General features: G+C 40.6%; 2 protein-coding genes across 12 annotated transcripts in view; one reads left to right on the top strand and one right to left on the bottom strand.

Annotated features, from left to right (window-relative positions):
- GABRG3 (gamma-aminobutyric acid type A receptor subunit gamma3) overlaps window positions 1-21,879 on the bottom strand; it is a 555,379-nt gene that overhangs the window by 104,645 nt on the left and 428,855 nt on the right. The window lies entirely within an intron of this gene.
- Window positions 1-21,879, top strand: part of LOC133384957 (uncharacterized) — a 50,983-nt gene that overhangs the window by 23,278 nt on the left and 5,826 nt on the right. For 3 of the 6 annotated variants that reach the window (XR_009762733.1, XM_061626955.1, XM_061626954.1), the window contains one exon: window positions 9,834-11,195. The exons of 1 other annotated variant lie outside the window; for it this stretch is intronic. Coding sequence is in view for 2 of the 5 variants with exons in the window: in XM_061626954.1 (XP_061482938.1) it covers window positions 9,834-10,630 (797 nt within the window). In the remaining 3 variants the exon portion in view is untranslated. Of the gene's footprint in view, window positions 1-4,605; window positions 4,704-9,833; window positions 11,196-19,426; window positions 21,141-21,879 lie in introns of those variants that run through there. 2 more of the 6 variants (XR_009762734.1, XR_009762735.1) reach the window with 2 other exon arrangements.

Genomic DNA, 21,879 nt, shown 5'->3' with positions numbered 1-21,879 from the left:
TGTGGGGGTAAAAGCATGCTAATCCCATATGCCCAGAGTAAATCCCATTGAATTCAATTGGACTTACTTTTGAGTAGACATGATTATGAATGTGCTGAAAATCAATGGGACTTTGGAGTGAATGTAAAAAAGAATTGTGTTTGTGCCCTCCAGTCCTATTTTAAAGCAAGTAGGCAGGGCTTACTTAGGTATTACAGTTTTTATTCTGTAGGAAAGTAATACCGATTTTTTAAAAAACTAATACTGATTTTTCTGCAATGACCAGCTGGTTTGACAATAAACTATTATATGGGCTGTATGTATTTATACATCTGCAGTGTGTGCGTGTGCATGTATGGAGTCTTTCCAACACCCCTGTGAGGTAGGGTTGGAAACCAAGGCAGCTCACAACAAGAAATAAAGCCATTTAAAATCCAATAACCATAAAAACAAGTATAAACAGTTGCAAAACAGCATAAAGTGGCATGATTTGGAATTTTGGGTTGTGTGAATGAAATTGCTTATCACTTGAGGTTGCATTGCTGTCCCTGTTTGAGTAAGCCCCACTGAATACACTGGGACTTGCTTCTGAATAAATAAACCTAGGATTGCACTATAAATATCTTTACAGTTTGTGTTAATAATAAATATATTTGATAGTCATGCTTATATAAATATTTCTTCATTTATCATATTTTTGGTTTTTGGTTAGGAATCCTGACTGGTTGTGAGATGCTGAGTTTTTTGCCTTACTCATAGGAATCTTGTTGTGGTTGGTATGGTATATTACATTTAGGAAAGTGTTACTGCCTTCTGTGTTTTTTTTTCCTATTTGCATTTCACTTATCTTTAACCTCACTCCGTTACAGCTATAGAAGCAACAGCAGCATATGCAAGATAATTAACTCCCATTAGTGATAAGAGCAAGAATTTATAATTATTATTTCAATTAAAACAAGAGGCTTATCAATACTTTGAAGAGGACCAGATATTTATTTTCTTTCTGAGCCCAGGACTGGGTCTTTCATGATGCCTGGTGGCGGGGGGGGGGAGCAGGAGAGTAGTCGATAAGACAGACATCTTGGCATTGGTAATCTAATTAGAAAGGTATGTGTGGGGTTGTTGCACACTTCCAGGCCCAGTTTCATTTTGAGTATGGACGTGGAAGCTGTGTAGATGTGGTTGATCAAAGGGAGAAGAAATTTTGAGTTAAGCAAAGCTCTGCTTTTATAAAACCTAAGAAACATACAGATACTTTGAATGTCTGAGTGCCTGCACCAGTGGAATACTGGAGGAACTTGTAAAACTTGCTGCAACAGTATTTAGAACTGAGCATGTGGTGTGAAAGACTCCTTTTCCTAACATTTTGGCTTCTTGTTTTTCTCCACCCACCACATCTTTGAAATATATCGTATATGGTTAACCGTACTGCTGCCCTGACTTACTTTATGTTTGTTGCTATTTTGTGTTTTTATTATGTTTTTATATTGATTGTGTATTTTTATTGTTTTTATTATATATTTGTAAGCTGTGCTGAGCTCTGTTTTTAACAGCAGATGGGCAGGATATAAATCCTCTTAATCAATCAATAAATACTCCATAGTGTTGGAAACTAGAGTCTAGGCATTTAAGGCTGAAAATGTTGCTTTTAAAAAAAAGATTTCTCATATCTTTCCCCAGTTTTTGGTGGTAATTCCTAGGCACAAAAACAAAACAACTGGACAATCCAAATTTTAATATGCAAATAATATGCACAATATGCAAATAATATGCAAATACTTTACATAATATGCAAATACTTTACATAATATGCAAATACTTTACATAATATGCAAATTAACCTGCCCGGATTTGTGGAACTGGAATATGGCAACCCTACCCTTAGTCAGCTGAGCTATTATACTTTCCCATTTAGTATCTTGCCTCAGCTCCAGTCTTGGGCCTAGTAGGGTTAACAAAAAATGTCTCACTTGAAAATACTGAAACCAGGGTGGATACCATCATCCTGTCATATCTGAGATCTCCAATCAAGGTATAATATGACTATTTTGAATCAGTTGACCAAAAGTAAAAATACTGTTATGTTCCCAAGTAGAATAGTACACATTCCGGAAAGTTACCTTAAAGTTGTGTCTTAATACTCAAGAGAATTTAGATACTCCAGGACTCTATTTGTATATTAATCCCACATTTTCAGTAACTGAGTTGGAATTACATGCTCATTTATCCTAGCCTGATAATGAAGAAAAACAAAATTTTCTAAATAAAATTCAAATCCCAAGATAGTATTGATATGCTTCAGCATCCAGTCTCATTAGAGGAAATCATTAAAACAATCAATGATTTTAAAAAATAATGAGGCTCTGGGCCCATATGGCCTTACTGCCAAATATTGTAAAAAAATTAAAAATGAGCTAGCATTTATTAAACTTGTTTAATGAAATCATGCAGAACCATGTTTTTCCTGATACATGAACACAGGCAAAATTTGTGGTCATCCCTAAAAAAGATAAAAGGCCCATTCAATCCTAAATCTTACCATCCAATTGCCCTCCTAAATGAAGACTTTAAAATTTGGATGACAATATTGGCCAACAGATTAAACTTAGTTATAACCACTTGCATTAAAGATGATTAGACTGGATTTATTGAAGGCAGAAAACTTTAAACTAACATCTGAGATCTCTTAAATATATATCAAATTAAAAATATAGAAGCTCCATATGCAATCCTATTTTTGATAATCTGGAACTGATGTTTTTATATGGTGCTTGATAAACTTGGAGGCTAGGATGGCTTAAATAATTATATTAATATATTGAAAGTGTAAAGTTTTTATAATGGCTAATGGGAACAGTTCTGAGTTTTTCTTACCCTTGGCAGAGGAACAATGCAGGGGTGTGTCCTCTCTCCTCATTTTTATTTGCAGTATCTATTGAACCTCTTGCTGAAGCCATTCATACTTCAAAAGAGATTGAGGACTTAAAAGTTGGGAGAGACGAGTTCAAAATGACTCTTTGAGCAGAAGATGTAGCTTTAATTGCTCTAACTTTTCCAAAAATTATTTCTTTACTTCATAACTTTGACAAGGTTTCTAGATACAAAGTTAATTATACTAAATCGGAATGGATGGGACTCAATATGGATCAGCAAATGAAAGATCTAATTCAATATCAGGTTAGAATACCCTGCAGTGAAATACCTATAAGATATCTAGCTATTTTAATCTCTTCTGATCTTAATCAAGTAGTTATTCAAAATCATCAAAAAGAGCTATCAGAAGTAAAGAAATAAATCTACTACTGGTCTAAAATAAGGATATCATGGATGGGCAAAACTGCCTTGGTTAAAAAAATATGTCTTGGTTAAAATGACAATCCAGCCAAACATTTTGTTTCTCCTCGTAAACATTCCTATTCTTGTTGCTCCAGACATTATTAGCAACTGGCAAAAATTAATTGGCACTTTTGTCTGGAACAGTAAGAAAGCCAGGGTAAAATACAAAACCATGTCAAATAGTATGGACAAAGGAGGTCTCTAAATATGATGATCTATCTGCTATTGTTGCAAATATGGCATACTGGTGTGATGAGTATTGGAAGAAAAATATTTTCTGTAGACTTGAAGAATATGTGTCAGAGCCATCTTCACCATCTGGAATAAAATTAGAACCAAATTAAAACTGAATTTATCCCCATTAACAGCCTTGAGCTATAATGAATAAATGCACCACTGTCATGCTTTGAGGAATATTGTTATGGGAAAAAATTGACTTAACTGAGTTAAAAAACTGGCATCTAGATGATGTAGTAAACTTGTATAATCATATTCTTAATGAAATACAAGCAGCTCGTCCTTATTTCTTTCAATATCTCCAGTTTAGAAATATCATATATAAATTATGGAATAACTATAGTACCCTAAGAGATCCAACAGAGTTTGAACTTACAATATCTATTCACAAACCCACAAAAGTGCTAAATAAAATTCCTTTGTACTGATTTAAGATCCAATGTGTATGAGACTAAATGGGAGAGAGACGTGGGTTATCAGATGTCTTCAGAAACATGGAAGTTGATTTGGAGATATGTACCACATTTCACAACTGGGGTAAATTTTAAGGAAAACTTAAGTCAAAGGAAAGAAAAAGCAAAGTCATGTTAAATGGTATCTCACCCATAAAAGTCTTAGGGTAGAGAAACACACTGCTGTGCCTGTCCCAGTGTGTCTCTCCACCTCTCTTTTCTGAAAACTGGGGCACACAACACTAGTCAAACTCTGTTTCTTTTTTCCCTAAAAAATGCTTGGATCAGCTTGAGTGTGTTTTTAAAAAAATTCAGCTCCAGAAAGATTTTGCAACTGATTGGTAGATCAACCAGTTGCCCTGGAGGTGTGGCCAATGGAAATGCTTTGCTGTAGGCTCACACAGAGACAGTGATTGGCCCAACACTTTGTTGTGGGCGGTCCTTGAAGGTCTGAAGTCAGCAGTGGGGAAGGGACGTGTGTCCAGCACAGAGCAGAGTTACTTCAAAACACAGCTAGAAAAACCACTCTTGCTGCTTTTGAAGCAACTACATCAGTACAATGATGACACGCAGCTCTACTTCTCCTTTTCATCTTCTTCAGGTGAGGCAGTCGATGTGCTGAACCATTGTCTGGATGCGACAATGGACTGGATGAGAACTAACAAACTGAAACTCAATCCTGATAAGACTGAGATGCTGCTGGTGGATGGTTTCTCTGGTCAGATGGTGGATAAATACCCTGTCCTGGACGGGGTTACACTCCCCCTAAAGGATCAGGTTCGTAGTTTGGGAGTCGTTTTAGACTCTTCCCTGTCACTTGAGGCCCATGTAGCCTCGGTGGCATGGAATGCGTTCTACCAACTTCGGTTGGTAGCCCAGCTACGTCCCTATCTGAGTAAGGAGGACCTTACATCAGTGGTTCATGCTCTGGTAACCTCACGTTTGGACTACTGCAACGCGCTCTACGTAGGGCTACCTTTGAAGACGGTTCGGAAGCTACAGCTAGTGCAAAATACGGCGGCCAGACTGCTAACAAGAACTAAGCGGTCTGAGCATATAACACCTGTTCTGGCTCGCTTGCACTGGCTTCCAATATGCTTCCGGGCCAGATTCAAAGTGTTGGTTTCAACCTATAAAGCCTTATACGGCGCGGGACCACGATACCTGCAGGAACGCCTCTCCCGTTACGAACCGGCTCGTACACTACAGTCTACTACAAAGGCCCTCCTCCGGGTCCCGACCCATAGGGAGGCCCGGAGGGTAGTAACAAGATCTAGGGCCTTCTCAGTGGTGGCCCCCGAATTGTGGAATAGTCTCCCCGAGGAGGTATGCCTGGCGCCGACACTATTATCCTTTCGGCGCCAGGTTAAAACCTTTCTCTTCTCTGAGGCATTTTAATTTAAGTTATTTATGTAAATGCTGTAATTTCCATTTTAGATGGTGTATTTTTATATTTGTTATACTGACTTTGTAATTTTATTATTGTATATGTTGCTATGTTTGCCGCCCAGAGAGCTGTTTGCTAGTCGGGCGGGATATAAGCAGAATAAATAAATAAATAAATAAATAAATAAATAAATAAATAAATAAACTAGAGTGCCCACAGCCATAGTCATATTTATAACTCTACATTAGACATTTGTTGGAGATGCAAAGCTAACAGTGTAGGATTACTCCATAGTCTATGGTCCTGCCCTAAAATCAAAACATTTTGAGAAGAAATTGTCATCAAGATAGAAGATATAACTGGGTATGAGCTTCCTATGGATCCTCTAATCTTATTTTTCATTACCTTAAGGATAGGGTTACCATCATTTTGTCATTTCAAAAAGAGTACATTTGGCTTTGATAAGTGAAAAGTAAGAGTATGCTGTTCAGGGGTGTCACTACCGGGGTGCGGAGGGTGTGGCCCCCACCCGGGTGTCACCATGAGGGGTGTGACACCCAGAGCCGCCCCACCCTGCGCTGTTGCCCGGCAAGGCTGCTCCAACTCCCCCTCGGAGGCGGGCGGGCGAGACTGGGAGCAGCGTCGGCAGGGAGAGGGAGGCGCGCCGGCGTTCCCAGGCCTTCTCTGGCTGGGTGCCCCTCCGGCGTGCACTCTCCCAGGCAAGCCCAGCCACCTCGTCCATGCCCCTGGGAGGGCACTAACCGGAGGTCTGCACCCCCCCCACACTCCCGCTAGTGACGCCGCTGCCCAGTCCTTCTCTGGCTAGGTGTCCCTCTGGCACGCGCCCTCCCAGGGGCATGGATGGGGTGGCTGGCTTTGAGTGCGCACGCACGCATGCACGCAAGCCCAGCCACCTCATCCATGCCCCTGGGAGGGCACGCACCGGAGGTCCGCACCCCCCCGCACTCCCACTAGTGACGCCACTGATGCTGTTGCACCATCTCAAAAAGAGTACATGTACTCTTAAAAGAGTACGGTTGGTAATCCTACTTAAGGATCCTTTTCCATCTGATGATGGAGAAATGATTATATACCTTCTAATGGCAGCCAGATTGACTATAGCCAGAAATTGAAAAAAAAAAAAAACCCAATTACTCGAGCAATTCATGAAAGGATTATCAAAGCATGAGATACTTGTAAAACTTACCAATATAGTTAGAATAAGGGAAGGAAAAAAATCATGAGACTTTTTTATATGATCATGGAATTTATTTGTGGTATACTGGGACCATGTGGTTCATGATAATATTAATCCTGATAAAATCTTGGGAACTCTTTGAAAAGATGTTATAAAACATATATTTTCCTAATTTCTTTTCTTGTTTTAACCCATAAAGTATTTATTAATTGAATATGTAAAGAATCTTGATATACCTACTAAAAAATTATATGATTGAACATATATTTGTATCTGATTATCTTTCTCTTTTTCTTTTTTCTCTTCTGTAAAACTGTTGTTAGCCATGACAGTTTTGTTGATCTGTTGTTACTCTTGCATTTGATTTTATTAAAATATATTTTTGACAAAAGACAAAAGTGGATTGGGTTAGAGGGACAGACAAGGAAAAACAACTCTCATCCCTCCCCCTTGACTTCTGTAACTATTTCCAAGCCTGGAATTTCAAAGGATGGGACACCAGAGGGGCAGATAAAGAAGAGAATTCTCATCCTCTCACACTGCTCTTTGTTACCTCTTGTCTTTCCCAGAAAGTCAGGAAGATGAGAGGAAAGCAAGATGGGATGGGAGCAAAATGGCAGTGAAAGTGAAGAGGCCAGAGGCAGGTGGTATAAGGAAAATAATTGTCTTCTTCAAGTATCTTTCTGTGTCAGTGGAAGCTGTTCCATTAGGGCAAGTGGGACACTGGCCCACCAAACCCAGTCTGCCCTCATCCAGCCTCCACCTGCCTGTCTTCTCACTTACAATTCCAGTGGGTGACACGGCCTGTCAGCTTCTACCTCCATAGTGTCCTTATAGAACCCAAGGGAGTCTTCCAGGGAGGAGGATGGGAACAAAGCTCCGCCTGTCATTGACTCTGGCTCCATCGACTGTTGGGCTCCCTGCTTTTCATCCTACTGGTCCCAAAGGGCACGAGCCACCATTGTTTCTGTCCCTCTTATCGTTTACATTTCTGGCATTGCAACTGCCAAGAGAGGAATGGAAGGTAAAGATAGTGGGGTATGCAGGGGAAAGGATTATGTGCTTTGCATTATCCTGCATCTTTCTCCCTTCTGTCTGGAAAACAACTACAGAGGAAATGCAAATAAAGTGGAAAGTCCTGCCTTCTCTTGCTCATTTGCAGGGTTTTCTTCCTCCCCTCCAACCATTAAACATTCTACATAAGTATGGGGAGGGGTGGACTTGACCAGTCAGCAGACCACTCGGGGAGCATCATTCTTACTAATGGGTGCAATACAGGTTTCACTGCACAACTGTGATGTGTTGAGGAAGCTTTTGGAACCCTGGTAGCTGGTTGCAAATTCTCTGCACATTTTTTATTTTTTTTTAGTTATTTTAATGATCTTAATACTAAAAGTATGAGTGATAATAAGCTTAATAATCCTGCAAAGGGGTATAAAAAACCCACTAGCTTCATAGATCAAGCTCATTTTTTTAAAAAAAGGTGGCTTTGGTGTTATTGCCAGAAATCCATTTAAGACAACAGGGAATTCATTACTGAAGAAATGCGCTGCAACAAAATTGAGGGGACAGCAACATTGTAAGTTCAAAAATAAATTTCAAGATTAGTGATGCCTTTGCAGATAAACATGTATGATATATTTGTGAGAAAGGCAGTATAATGAGGAGAACATTGATACTAACCACTATCTCTTTTCTTAACACAGGGCTGTGTAGATTATAATCCACTTTAACAAAAGTTATTGCAGGGTTTGCTGAAGGCAGATTATTAACTGAAGGTTACTTCAGCAAAGGATTCACTCCTTTTGTGGCTGGATAGACAATTGCTAATATCCATTCTCCCCCTCTAAATGGCTTAAAAATTGGCTAGAAGAATGGTATTAGTCAGATATATGGCAATCCTATAATCCAGAAAGGCAAAATATTTTAATTTTGATTTTGCTAAAGAGTATTTCTTACCATTAATTTAACTTTTATACCCGTAATCCCTAGATAATGTGATTAACCCCCATAGTCCCCTTAGATCATACTCTTAAAACAATTATATTTGCGCTGGGGAAAATGGAGAAAACTTAGACAATTGTAAGACTACGAGTTTATCTATATGGCAACATTTCTTCGTAGCAAATACACTGCCTTTACCTTTGTTATTGATTTGCACTGTCCGCAGTTCCTGCTCAATGGTAGCTGCCAATCAGTTTTTCCCATTCACACAAGTAGGTGTTCCTCTGGGAAAAATTAATATAATTGTTTCCTTGTGGCCTCACCCTCTAATTATACATTTCCATTCCCCCTGGTTGCTCAGTCTGTTGTACCAGCTGCAGTAGGTTTCTTTAAAAAAACAACCCAGAAGTGTGAATATCTGTGTTTTCCCTGCCTATGGTTGGTGGGATACAGCTGAAATACAAACCTTTGTTTGAGCAGTGTTAACGCTTTTGTGCACAAGTTAAGGGGAAAGTAAAATAAAGGCACCATTTGCAACAACATAAAAAAGGCCAGCAAAATGGAGAAGATCAGCTGGAAGTTGCTTGTCAGCCCACAGGAAACAAAATGAAAGAAGGGAGGAAGAGGGAGTGGGAGTGGAGAGGGAAACAATTGACACACCCACCTAAAAACAGCAAAACAAAGTCACTACATAGAGGAGAGAAGCAAAGCTGACATGTATTTTTCTCCCCTTTTCATATTATCAGTGGATTGGGTTAACATGGATTTTGCAGAGGGAAATTGCATGATAGCTTTGGTTTGCGGGTAATGTCATGTGAACTATGCAAATTTAAAGGAGATATAAGTAGCACCAAACACATAGTAAACCACCATGTAGATGAGCCCTTAATGAAATGTCCAATATACAAGAGGGGCTCTATGATACATCTCAGTGGGCAGAGTGGCACCACAGAGGGACTCTTTCATCCCTTCTCCTCCAACTTTCTTCCACTGAAGGTGGAATAGAAGGTGGAATAGAGGTGGCTAACCTGTGGCTCCCAGATGGACTACATCTGGACAACTCCCTGACTATTTCCATGCTGGATGGTGACGACGGGAGCAGGCATGCAACAACATCTGAAGGGCCACTGGTTAGCCACCCGTCAGGTAAAAGAACACAGTGGCTACTGCCACTGTTGCCACAAAGATATCCAGAAGATAGTGCTTGGGGAACATTGCTCGACACCATGGGCACTCCAATGTGGGGTCCCCCAGTACACTGATGACACGCAGCTCTACTTCTCCTTTTCATCCTCTTCAGGTGAGGCAGTCGATGTGCTGAACCGTTGCCTGGACGCGACAATGGACTGGATGAGAACTAACAAACTGAAACTCAATCCTGATAAGACTGAGATGCTGTTGGTGGATGGTTTCTCCAATCAGATGATAGATACATATCCTGTCCTGGACGGGGTTACACTCCCCCTAAAGGAACAGGTTCGTAGTCTGGGAGTCGTTCTAGACTCTTCTCTGTCACTTGAGGCCCATGTAGCCTCGGTGGCATGGAATGCGTTCTACCAACTTCGGTTGGTAGCCCAGCTACGTCCCTACCTGACTAAGGAGGATCTTACATCAGTAGTACATGCTCTGGTAACCTCACGTTTGGATTACTGTAATGCGCTCTACGTAGGGCTACCTCTGAAGACGGTTCGGAAGCTACAGCTGGTGCAAAATGCGGCGGCCAGACTGCTAACAAGAACGAAGCGATCGGACCATATAACACCTGTTCTGGCCCGCTTGCACTGCCTTCCAATACGCTTCCGGGCCAGATTCAAAGTGTTGGTATTAACCTACAAAGCCTTATATGGCACGGGACCACGATATCTGTCGGAACACCTCTCCCGTTATGAACCGGCTCGTACACTATGGTCTGCTACGAAGGCCCTCCTCCGGGTCCCGACCCATAGGGAAGCCCGGAGGGTGGTGACAAGATCTAGGGCCTTCTCAGTGGTGGCCCCCGAACTATGGAATAGTCTCCCTGAGGAGGTGCGCTTGGCACCGACCCTATCATCCTTTCGGCGCCAAGTTAAAACCTTTCTCTTCTCCGAGGCATTTTAATTTTTGTTTAATGATGGTAATGTTTGTAATTTGATCTTAGTTATGCAGTTTTTAGATTGTGAAATTTGATTTTAGATTGTGATGCTTTTGTATTTTCCTGTATTTTATTGTATTTATGTTCACCGCCCAGAGAGCTATTGCTAGTCGGGCGGTATATAAGTTTAAATAATAATAATAATAATAATAATAATAATAATAAAGCTGTTCAGTCTATGGTGGAGTAGTTGTGCAATGATGGGTGGTAACATCTTTATGTACAGAGGGATAAGGGGCTCATTAGGGTGGAAGAAATTAACAGCAGGCTACCTCCTTTTTTAACACGTATGGGCCTCACCTTCTAAGTTTAACTTGTGTATAATAATTAGGAGTGGGGCAGAGGTTTGCCCCAGAAACCCAGAGTGTGATTGGGCAGAAGCATTTCTGGAGCAGACTGGTACAGAAATGCTTGTCTTTTTTAAAATGCTTTTTCTCCAACTCTGAAGGAGGGCAATTTCAGACTACTCCTGTTTTACTGTTTGGCTCTTGTACCTATAGCAAACGTTATAAACTAGTTCAATAAATCTTAAGCATCTTCTAAGCAAATCTAAGCATGTGTAAATGATTTCAGCACAATGCATATTTTAAGCCATTATTTGGATCTTCCCATTGCACTTGGAAGAATTTGATAACATGTGCCTCTGAGCATATGGTGACAGAAATATCTGTTGACTATTTGTATGTTCTTAAACAGCAAGGTTTTTGGGTTTTTCCTATTAGTGAATTTCTCTGCTTTTTAATCTGGGAGGTAAGAAATGGGATCCTGTGCAAATTTGCTGAGAATGGATTGATCATTTGCATGCTTATTGAGTTCAGTGGGATTTATTCTCATGCAATCATGCTTAGGATAGGTGAAATGGACCATAGGGGAGGGAGGACTGGAGTGGGAAGGGGAGCGGAGGAGGAGAAGGGGGCAGAGGGGGAGGAGAGATAACTGAGCAGGTGGAGAGGAGAGGGTGTATTGTCAAGGGGCAATAAATTGCATGGTTTGTGATTTTGAGGCAATGAAAGACCAAGGGAAGAAAGGGTTACAACACTTTTAATGAGAGCAATTGATGTTTTCACAACAGTAGGCACTAAAGCAATAAAGTAAACAACAGCTAATGTGCATACCAACAGTTCCACCCGCCTTCCGTTGTTGGAGCAGCAACAAGCGAGATGCAGCTTTCCACGTGATAAACCCACAGTCTCTGGATGCACAGCAGAGCAGTGGTGAGACTCTTACTGACTAATAAATCAAAGGGGCCTCCTGGAAATCCAAACGCAACCCAGACAACTAGAACTGTGAGAGATTACACTCAGCAAGAATTGGCAGTGATAGCGAAATCTGCCAGACAGCACCAGGGGGAAAGGCCAAGCCAGTGGCTGGTGAGGCTATGGCAAAAATGTGCTGGCAGCATTTATATGACTGCAGAAGAGTTAACTAGATTGGGGGGCTTTATCAAAGGATACTTAATCAATCAGTATCTCAGAAACCCCACTCCAGGGGCAGTGTGTACTCTGCTGGAGTGGTGCATTCTTGCAGTACAGGCCAGATAAACCGCTGCCATGGATTGGGAGGACAATTGCCTTCATGGCACAGTATTGATGAGGCAACAGAGCAATTGAAAGCTATGGCTATGCAAGCAGGAATATATCAGGCTGGGTTCCAGGGACCTGATGATAGCTCTTACTGCTGGCATGAGAGCACAGCTAATGATGGGGGCTCCAGCCCACATGCGTGGTGCTCTGCTAGCATTACTGGGGCCTGCTCAAGGATCTAGTGTAGGGGAGGTGGTTGTCCTGATTGGACAACTAGGAGATATGCCGGGGAGAATGAACACAAGCCTCAGGCTAGAGCAGCAAAGGAGGGAGAAAAGTCATGGGATAATCAGCAGCCTCAGAAGGAAGGGTACCACGGAGACAAATGTTTGCAGATTTGCTTGAGGCTGGGATGTGAAATGCTGACATAGATGGGCTTCCCACAGCTGATCTGTATCAGATGTGGAAAGGAAAGTATGCTAATAAAAAGAGAGTGAGGGAAGGAGCACAGCAACACATGGGTGCTACCCCAACAGCCCCAACAGCAGAACATTTGTATCCCCCACTGCCAACCATGGGGTTAGGGGGATGGGAGATGCTCCAACCATTAGATTAGGGGTGTGGCAAGGCTCCAGTGGTGAGGCTAATAAAGACATCCATCCCTGGAGACCTGCATCCTCACCTACCTTTAACCATTTATTGGTCTAGGAGCAATACACAAGAAGTGATGGTTTTGCTAGATAGAGGGGCAGAAGTTACTTACATTCATGGTAGTCCAGATAAACATAAGGGGCCTACAGTATACATCAATGCTTACGAGATGGAGAGGAGTGCACTACCCAAGAGCATTTGCATGTGGCATTAGGGCAATTGTCCCATAGGTGGACCACTGTACTGATTACCCTGGTCCCAGAAGATATCATTGGAATGAATTTGCTAAAGGGGTTTGCACAGCAGGTGCAGCTTCTAGGGGTGGTCTGGGCGGGACCTGTGGGACATATACCTGGGAAAGTATTCAGTGTAATTACTACCTTGCAGGCTCCAATATCCAAAGTGGAAGCCCAGTGCTTGGTTGGTCGGGTGGTCTTCTGGAGACAGCACATTCCGCATCTAACCCAGCTTCTGTGGCTTATTTACCAATTGACACATAAGGGGGCTCAGTTTCAGTGGGGGGAGATGCAGCAACGGGCCTTAATGGAGGATTGGGCTGTTAGAGCCTGAGCGAATGACTGGGCAAGACCATTTGGATCCATTTCAGTCGGGTTTCAGGCCTGGTTTTGGCACAGAAACAGCCTTGGTCACCCTGTATGATGACTTTTGTCATGAGAGAAACAGGGGGAGTGTGACTCTGTTGATTCTCCTTTATCTCTCAGCGGCTTTCGATACCATCGACCATGGTATCCTTCTGGGAAGACTGGCTGAGTTGGGAGTGGGAGGGACTGCATGGTGGTGGTTCCGCTCCTACTTGGTGGGTTGGCTCCAGAAGGTGGTGCTTGGGGAGTATTGCTCGGTACACTGGACTCTCCAGTATGGGGTTCCGCAGGGGTCAGTTCTGTCCCCCATGCTGTTCAACATCTACATGAAACCACTGGGTGCGGTCATCCAGAGCTTTGGAGTGCATTGCCATCAGTATGCTGATGACACGCAGCTCTATTTCTCCTTTTCATCTTCTTCAGGTGAGGCTGTCAATGTGCTGAACCAGTTCCTGGCTGCGACAATGGACTGGATGTGGGCTAATAAACTGAGGCTCAATCCAGACAAGACTGAGATGCTGCTAGTGGGTGGTTTTTATGACGAGGTGCGCCTGGCACCAACACTGTTATCTTTTCGGCGCCAGGTCAAGACTTTCCTCTTCTCCCAGGCATTTCAGCATGTGTTTTTAAATTGCTTTCTAAAAATGTGTTTTTAAAATATTGACTTCCCATTTGTCAAAGATCAGATCAGTTATAAGTCTATAATATATAACAATCCTGTCTCTTAAGTCATATTATAAAATCACTTTCCTCCAATAGTTATCTTACTTAATCATCAAATCTCATAAACATTACTTTATTCTTTCCACAAAAAGTCAAAGAGAGGTTTCAATTCTTTAAGAAATATATCTACCAATTTTTTTTTTCCAGATAAGCATATCGATTAATCCATCTCATTACTAATTATAATAATCTTATTGTCATAACCATAGTCAAAATAAACATTTCAATTAATCCATCACATCAGAATCTGTTAAGTTCAGTAGTTTCAGTAGCCATTGTTCGATTATCCCTATTAGTTCCATTTTCCATCTTCCATCTTCAGTAGTCTTGTTAAGTCCAGTAATTTCAGTATCCAATCTTCCATTATCAGTATTCCATAATAATCTTGCTGTCAAAGCCATAGTCATATAGTAAGAGTCTGATGGGAATTACCTCTATCCCAAATATTTTCTTGCCATCCATTCTAAATAGGTTGCTGAAATACTGCTGTAAAATCATATCTCTGTTCTTTTTTTCAAAATACACTGGGTCATCTCTTGAAAGTTTTTCCATTGTCACATGGCTGCAGTTAATTCCATAGATTTTCTCTATATTGGGCTCCATCACGTCATATTTTTATTTTTATTTTTTATTTATTTTTTTTTTGTTTAACTATTTTTGATTTTGTTTTTTGTCCTTGAATGTTTTATGATTTTGTCTTGTATGGTTTATGAAAATTTGAATAAAAATTATTGAAAAAAATAAAAATAAAAAATAAAAATGTGTTTTTAAATTTGTATATTTGTTTTTAATGTTTTTGATTGTTGCAATAAATAAATAAATATAAGGCCTTCTATTCCAATTATGAGATGGGTAAAAGATGAGTCAGCCCTCCCACAAATGGGGCATGCACAGCAGGCCTCCACAGTCAAATGGAAGTGGTATATTGCAGACCCTCAAGGAGTGAATGCTCTCCAGGAGCAGGTGTTAGCTGTGACACCTACTGGAGAGGAGGTCAAAGAAGATCCTGTGCTGGAACTTTAGGATGCTCCAGTGAAGGAGGCCTCACCGTATGCTCAAGTGACACACAGGGAAACATGGTTCCCAGATGGATCAGCCCAATATCAGGAAAATGAAAGGGTGTGGTGAGCTGTCACCACCAATCCTAAAAAGCAGGTCACATTGTCTAGATCTGGGAAAGGAAAATCTAGTCAGTATGCTGAACTCATGGCAGTGTTAATGGTAATGGAGTATGCAGTGGAACAGCATACTGATGAAGTTTACATATACACTAATTCATGGGGAGTGTATAAGGGGTTAACAACATGGTTCCCTAAATGGAAGCAGGATGGCTTTTGCATTGATATCCCCTGCCCAGTGGAGGCAGCAGCACAATAGCTGCCATATGGAGTGCTTCCACTCTGGGCAACACCTGATAGGGATCACAATGCTCTGTGGAACCAATGGGCAAATGGTGCCAAGATCGGCCTAGTCCTTAAAGGAATATAAGTGTTAGGAGGAGTGGTAGATGCTGATTTCCAAGGTGAAATAAAGGTGACAGTAGAGAGAGTAGAAAGGAATGCAGGTCCTGATGCCTGTCTGGGTACCCTTTGGGCGCTGCCGGCTCGTGAGATGGCCAAGAACACCCATACCCTGCTGTCTGCAGTGCTACAGCTGTCTCAAGAAGGAAGAGATGCAGCAATTTTAGCTTTATGTGAATAATGTGTGTTGATGTACTGTGTTTTGGGGACCCAGGACAATTGTATGAATGTAACAGGGAAAGGGGGAAAATTGTGTAAAGGGATGATTATAGTTTTTTCTATTGTAAGGGATGCAGATGTTAATGGAATTCTATGTGTGGTTGCTACTATAATCCTGTTAGTGATAAGCTGCTTTTTGTATATCCAGATACAGCATGTGTATAAAAAGTGCAAACGCTCACCCAATGAAGGGGGGAGGGGGATTGAGGCATAGGGACAAGAAAGGAAAGGCGCATGCATGGAATGTATGGGCAAATAAATCCGCAAGACATCTAGATGTACTGAGAGGGTTTAGAGTGGCATGCCCCATTTCCCCTGTTCCATATTCTTGCCTCACACCCATTTTCACTGATCATTAGGGTTGTTTGTTGCTTTCTCAGGCTGCTTGCATGGCACAGTAGTCTGTCTGTTTAGGACAGTAAGCTCAGTTTGCAGGCTCTCTGCATATGTTGTCAAAAAGCTGGGAAGAGGCCTTTACTCTGCCTATGCTGAAAACAAAAGCTGGGAAAAGGCTGTTTAATTAGCCAAAACAGACAGGGGATGAGCTAATCACATACATTGACAGGGGCTGTCAATGAGCTTCACAGCTGTATTCTCAGCCCTGGCTAGCACAAATCCAAGGCCATTGAAGGATAAACAAAGGGCAGAGGTGTGAGATTCAAGTAAACTGGCCACTGGGAAAGAAAAAACTCACAGGTATAGGTGCCACCTGTGCCCCCATCCAGAGGTCTTTTTGGTATAAATAAAGGGCACTAGATACGGGAAGATAAGCCTCAACACCTGCCTGAAGAGAAGTACGGAGCAGTGTAAATCTAAATGGGGCCATAAAGGGGATTTCTTCACTGTTGCTGTCTGAGCCTTCCAACAAGAAAAAGAACATAAGATAAGATCTGTGCTCATCATTAGCTGCTTTAAGTGTTTTACTGCCTGCCTACCAAAAAACAACAGCTTTGCTTCAATAAAGTCCTAAATTTTCTTTCTTCACAAGTGTGTTTTATGGTCTTTGAGATCCCAAACTTTCTTGCCTCTGGCAAAACTACCTTTGGCAAAACAGAGGGAGAGGGGAAGAAAGGGAGAAGGAAAGATGGGGGGGAGTGGGAAGAGAGAAACAGAGGGGAAGGAGTGGGTAGGGGGAAGGAGGGGAGGGGGAAGGAAGGAAAGTTTGTGAAGTGTATTGAGAGTTGTTAGATGCCCTATTTGTCTCACAGAGCTACAGTCACCAAAATTCTCTGGAAAGAGGGGTTGACTGTTAAACCACTCTGGCCATTTGAGCTCTGCCAGGGGAATAGGAGTAGGGTTGCCTGGTTAGAAGCATCCCAAACCCTGGGATTTCAGGAGCAGGCCCTAGTGATGTCAATAAACATGACACATTTAGCATCAACCACAGTTGCTTGGAGCATACCACTCAATAAAAAAATATCTGATTGGAAATTAAGATAGAAATCTTAGATAAATGAGGGTGTTCCCAAGTCCAGCAGAAGTGACAGAAACATTCCTTCTCTCCTCCTTAGGGAACATTTAATCTAGCCCACTTGCTTCTGACAAGAAGGGTTTAAGTGCCTTCAGGCTAGGCCTGTCACCAGAAGGCCATTGTAGGGAAAAAAAGGATCCTAGTGTTATGGAGACGTTAAATAGGAGCACTCAGGAGTAAAGATGGATGCCCCTGAAGGCTGCAATTCTAAACACATTTACTAAGGGACTACGCTGCATAGAACTCAATAGGACTTACTTCTGAGTAGATATTGTTAGGATTGTGCTATTGCAAGGCTTGACTAGGGATCCTCTGCAAAGATATCCATATCCAAGCCTGGAATGCTTTGCCCCTTGCTCAGTACTGATGGCATATACTAGCATTGGTTCTCCAGGGTTCCAGGCAATAGTCTTTTCCAGAGATTGGATTTTAGACCTTTCCATGCAAAGCATATGCCCTACCTCTGAGCTACAGCCCTTTCCCTGTTTAAAAAAGAATCTTTTAAAATTGTTCTTTTCAGTTCATTAATGAATGCACAGCATACCTAGGGCAGATCCACACAATGCATTTAAAGCACAATGAACATACATTTGAAGCACATGAATCCCACCACAGAATTATGGGAACTGTAGTTTGTTAAGGGTGGTGGGAACTATAACTGTCAGAGGGAAAGTACATTTCCCAGGATTCTTTGGGGAAAGTCATGCACTTTAAATGTGAGTTGGATGTGCTTTAAATGTATTATGTGGATCTGTATTGCTTCATAAACTTGGCCTGCATATAAATAATTTTAATTCATTTTTAAAATGTAAATGAGCTACATAGTTTACTGGATGACTATGGGCTACTCACCATCTCTCAGTGTAATCTGCCCCTCAAGGTGAAAACAACTGAGGGGGACCATGACCACTCCAAGGAAGAACAGCACACTTAAAATGTAGAGGAAATAATAATGTACAACCATACTGTGAAATCAGATACATATCGAGACATAGCATGAAGAAACATTTATATAAGCATGACTGTCAAAGATGTTTACTATTTACACAACCTGTAAAGATATTTATAGTGTAATCCTACGCATGTTTACTCAGAAGCAAATCCCAATGTATTCAATGGGGATTACTCAAACAAGGAAGCATGCTCAGGACTGCAACTTCACTTACCCAATCCAAAATTCAGAATCATGCCACTTTCAGCTGTTTTGCAACTGTTCTATACTTGTTTTATGGTTACTGGATTTTAAATGAATATATTTCTTGTTGTAAGCTGCCTTGGCTTCTAACCTGACCTCACAGGGTTGTTGGAAAGATTCCATATACACACAAACTGGAGATGTAAAAATACATACACCCCCTAATGTGAGTAGGAACTCAAGTGAATTAGATACACACCACATATAATAGTTTATTGTCAAAACCAGTTGATCATTGCAGAACTTTTTATTTTTAAAAAATCAGTATTAGTTTCCTGCTAAATAAATGCAGTGACACCTAAGTAAGTCCTGCCTAATTGCTTTAAAAAAAGTATTGGAGAGGGAGAGAAATATTTACAACACAATCCTTTTCTATGTTCACTCAAAAGTCCCATTGATTTATAGCATAATCCTAACCATGTCTACTCAAAAGTAAGTCCTACTGAATTCAATGGGGTTTACTCCCAGGAAAGTGGGATTAGCATTGCAGCTTTACTCCCAGAAAAGTGAGTAGAGAATTAAAGCTTCATGTTGGGAAGGTTTTCAAAAGAGGCTAGGAATTAAACAAATAAATTGCCCTCTTCAATAGCCCAGGAAAATTTAAACTTGCTTGACTCTTTATAATTAGAGAAGCATAACACATTGCAATGACATCATAAACTGCAGCGTGTATACTTTTTCAAATTTCTGTTCAAAATAATTTGAAAGATAAAATGTATAATATGCTATTTTTTGCAAGTAATTAAAAACCCTGCATGTACACTTTTATTATAATCATAACTGAAATTATTCACTGTGCATGCCTACCAAGATTCTGCTGTGATCTTCAGTTCTAAATTTCCTGCTATATTATTCTAGAGAGAAAGGCAATCTTACTGCTGCTGGAAGTTATGGTGTGGTGTTTAGAGTTGGAATAACAACCTGGGAGACCAGACTTCAAATCCCCACTCAGCCATGAAGCTTGCAGGTGACCTTGGGCCAGTCACTATCTCTCAGCCTAACCTACCTCACAGGGTTGTTGTGAGGATAAAATTGTGGAGAAAGATGTAAGCCACCTTCAGCTCCTTGGAGGAAAGCTAGGATATAAATATAATCAATCAATCAATTAAATAAAATAATAAAAAAATAATTCACCCGACTTCTGATGTGCAGAAAAGGAGACTGTTTTCAGGATTTGCAATGAGTTCTAGCTATTGCTTGGAGGTCAGCAAATATCTTGTCAATCACAATCCTGACTTCACTTATTGGCTAAAAACCTGAAAGGGCGGGGATTATAGCAGATGACTTCTAACAGAAGTTGGGGGGGTGGCTGCTGAAATTTTGGTGCATATCTCTTGAACCAGATCAGCTAGAAACTTATTTTTTTCAAAAAAAAATGAAAGCCAAGAGTCCGGAGATTGGGGCAATTCTCTTGGAGACCTGGAGAGGACCCCCCAAAACTGGAGTCTCCAGGCAAAAACCAGAGACCTGGCAACCCTAAATAGGAGTCTCCTAACAATGATCAGCACCCTACACAAACTACACTTCTCAGGATTCTTTGGGGGAAGCCATGACTGTTTAAAGTGAAATGTCTGGTGTGGATGTGGCCTCCTGATTAGCCAAGCTAAACAGCTGTTAGTATGGCATTTAAAGCACTGATAGTTGGTTCTTACAGAGCATGCCTGAGCTATCATAGATTCCAATATTAATTTTCTTGAATTAATTAAAAATCAGCCATGCATTTTTAAAAACTTTTAAACTGTAGAAGAGGAAAGCCAGAGTATGGAGTAAGGTCAGTAATAGGATTACAGGTACTCTATGAACATGGCTGGTTTTTAATAATTTCAACAAATTATGAAAACACTGACAGAAAAAAAAGTCCAACTGTAGTCTGGATGTTTTTACTTGTGTTTCAAACTTTAACGTCTGGATTCTTTCTGAGTGTTTTCTGTACCTCCATATAAACTTAGAGGGTTGTTAAGCAAGTGGTTCTGAGTTTAGGACTATAACTTTTATAAGATTCTGTTTTGAAATGAGCATATGGGAAGCAGCAGAAAGGCATGGGGGTATTTTCAATTTAACATGGAAGAATATGAAAAAATCCATGCTGGCTATATTGTACAGCTACTCTTGTGGTTGTATAATTTGCATACCCCATTTCTCTGCACCTCAGTGCTTGGTTTGGTTTTATGATGATAATAAGACCGGTTGAGATTTAATCTAAAAGACTGAGAATTTTAGAAATGAGAAGACTCTGATTGCTTCTGACACTCACTATCTGATAAGAGAGACTAATGCTGTTGCTTCCACAGATGATACAAAACCTAGAATGGTAAAGGCTGGCTAAGCTTCAGACCTGGGATAGGAGTTTGCCAAATTAGAAAGCCTGATGCCTTTTATCACTGGAGAGCACTGTAAAATAGGCACTACTACATCATCCATGGAAAAATGTAAGATGCTGGGGTAAGGAGAAACAGAAAGTTACCCACAACCTACCTACTTAAGTATTCTGACAGTTTAATAATATGCATGTTTATATGTAAACAGAGACGTGGGAATCAATTTTGGTTTCTCTCAGTTTCTCATTTTTCCAATTTAAATTTAATTCTCCACATTCCCATATCAGCTTTTTTTAAAGTTCTAATGAAAAATCATCAGCATTTTAGTGTGAATATCTCCTAATGCACACGTTTGTTTGCAATTTTGCCAAATATACACATTTTTGAAAAACAATTTCCCCTAATACAATGCGTTTTTGTATGTTATTTCCACTAATATATGCATTTCTAAGCACACTGTACCCCAGCATATGCATTTTTGTACACATGACTTGGTTGGAGATCTGCACTGCAAAATTTGGAGAAATGTAAATTCAGAGTAAGGAAGACAAGGCATTTTTAAAGTCATAGTTGTGTGTCCAAATTGACACCCAGTGGAGACAAATGGGCACATAAAATTTAATCAATGAACTGAAAACAAAACTTCAGACTGGATTCTAAAGATATTGGGAGACAGAGACAAAACCTTTGTAGAAATATAAAGCATTGCTGTTTTACTACAAGATATAAAAATGAAATAACAAATCTTTTCTTTTCAGTCTTGTTGAATCCCAGAACAATTCGTCTGTGATCTTAAAGTTCTGGCATCAAAGGATTTGGTGTTTTTAATTTTTTATTGTGTGCTATGTGTGTTTTTTAAATACCTTGTTACTGCAAGACAAAAAAATCCCCAAATATATATTTGTAATACCAGAACACTTCTTTTTTTAACTGTTTTTTCTAAATTCTGAAATTACAGTTTTAGAGATGATGATGATGATTCTGCCTTTTAAT

Source organism: Rhineura floridana, chromosome 5, assembly GCF_030035675.1.
Source record: "Rhineura floridana isolate rRhiFlo1 chromosome 5, rRhiFlo1.hap2, whole genome shotgun sequence".
Lineage (NCBI taxonomy): Eukaryota > Metazoa > Chordata > Lepidosauria > Squamata > Rhineuridae > Rhineura > Rhineura floridana.
The sequence above is the reverse complement of the archived record's forward strand: the minus strand, read 5'-3'. Positions and strand labels throughout refer to the sequence as shown.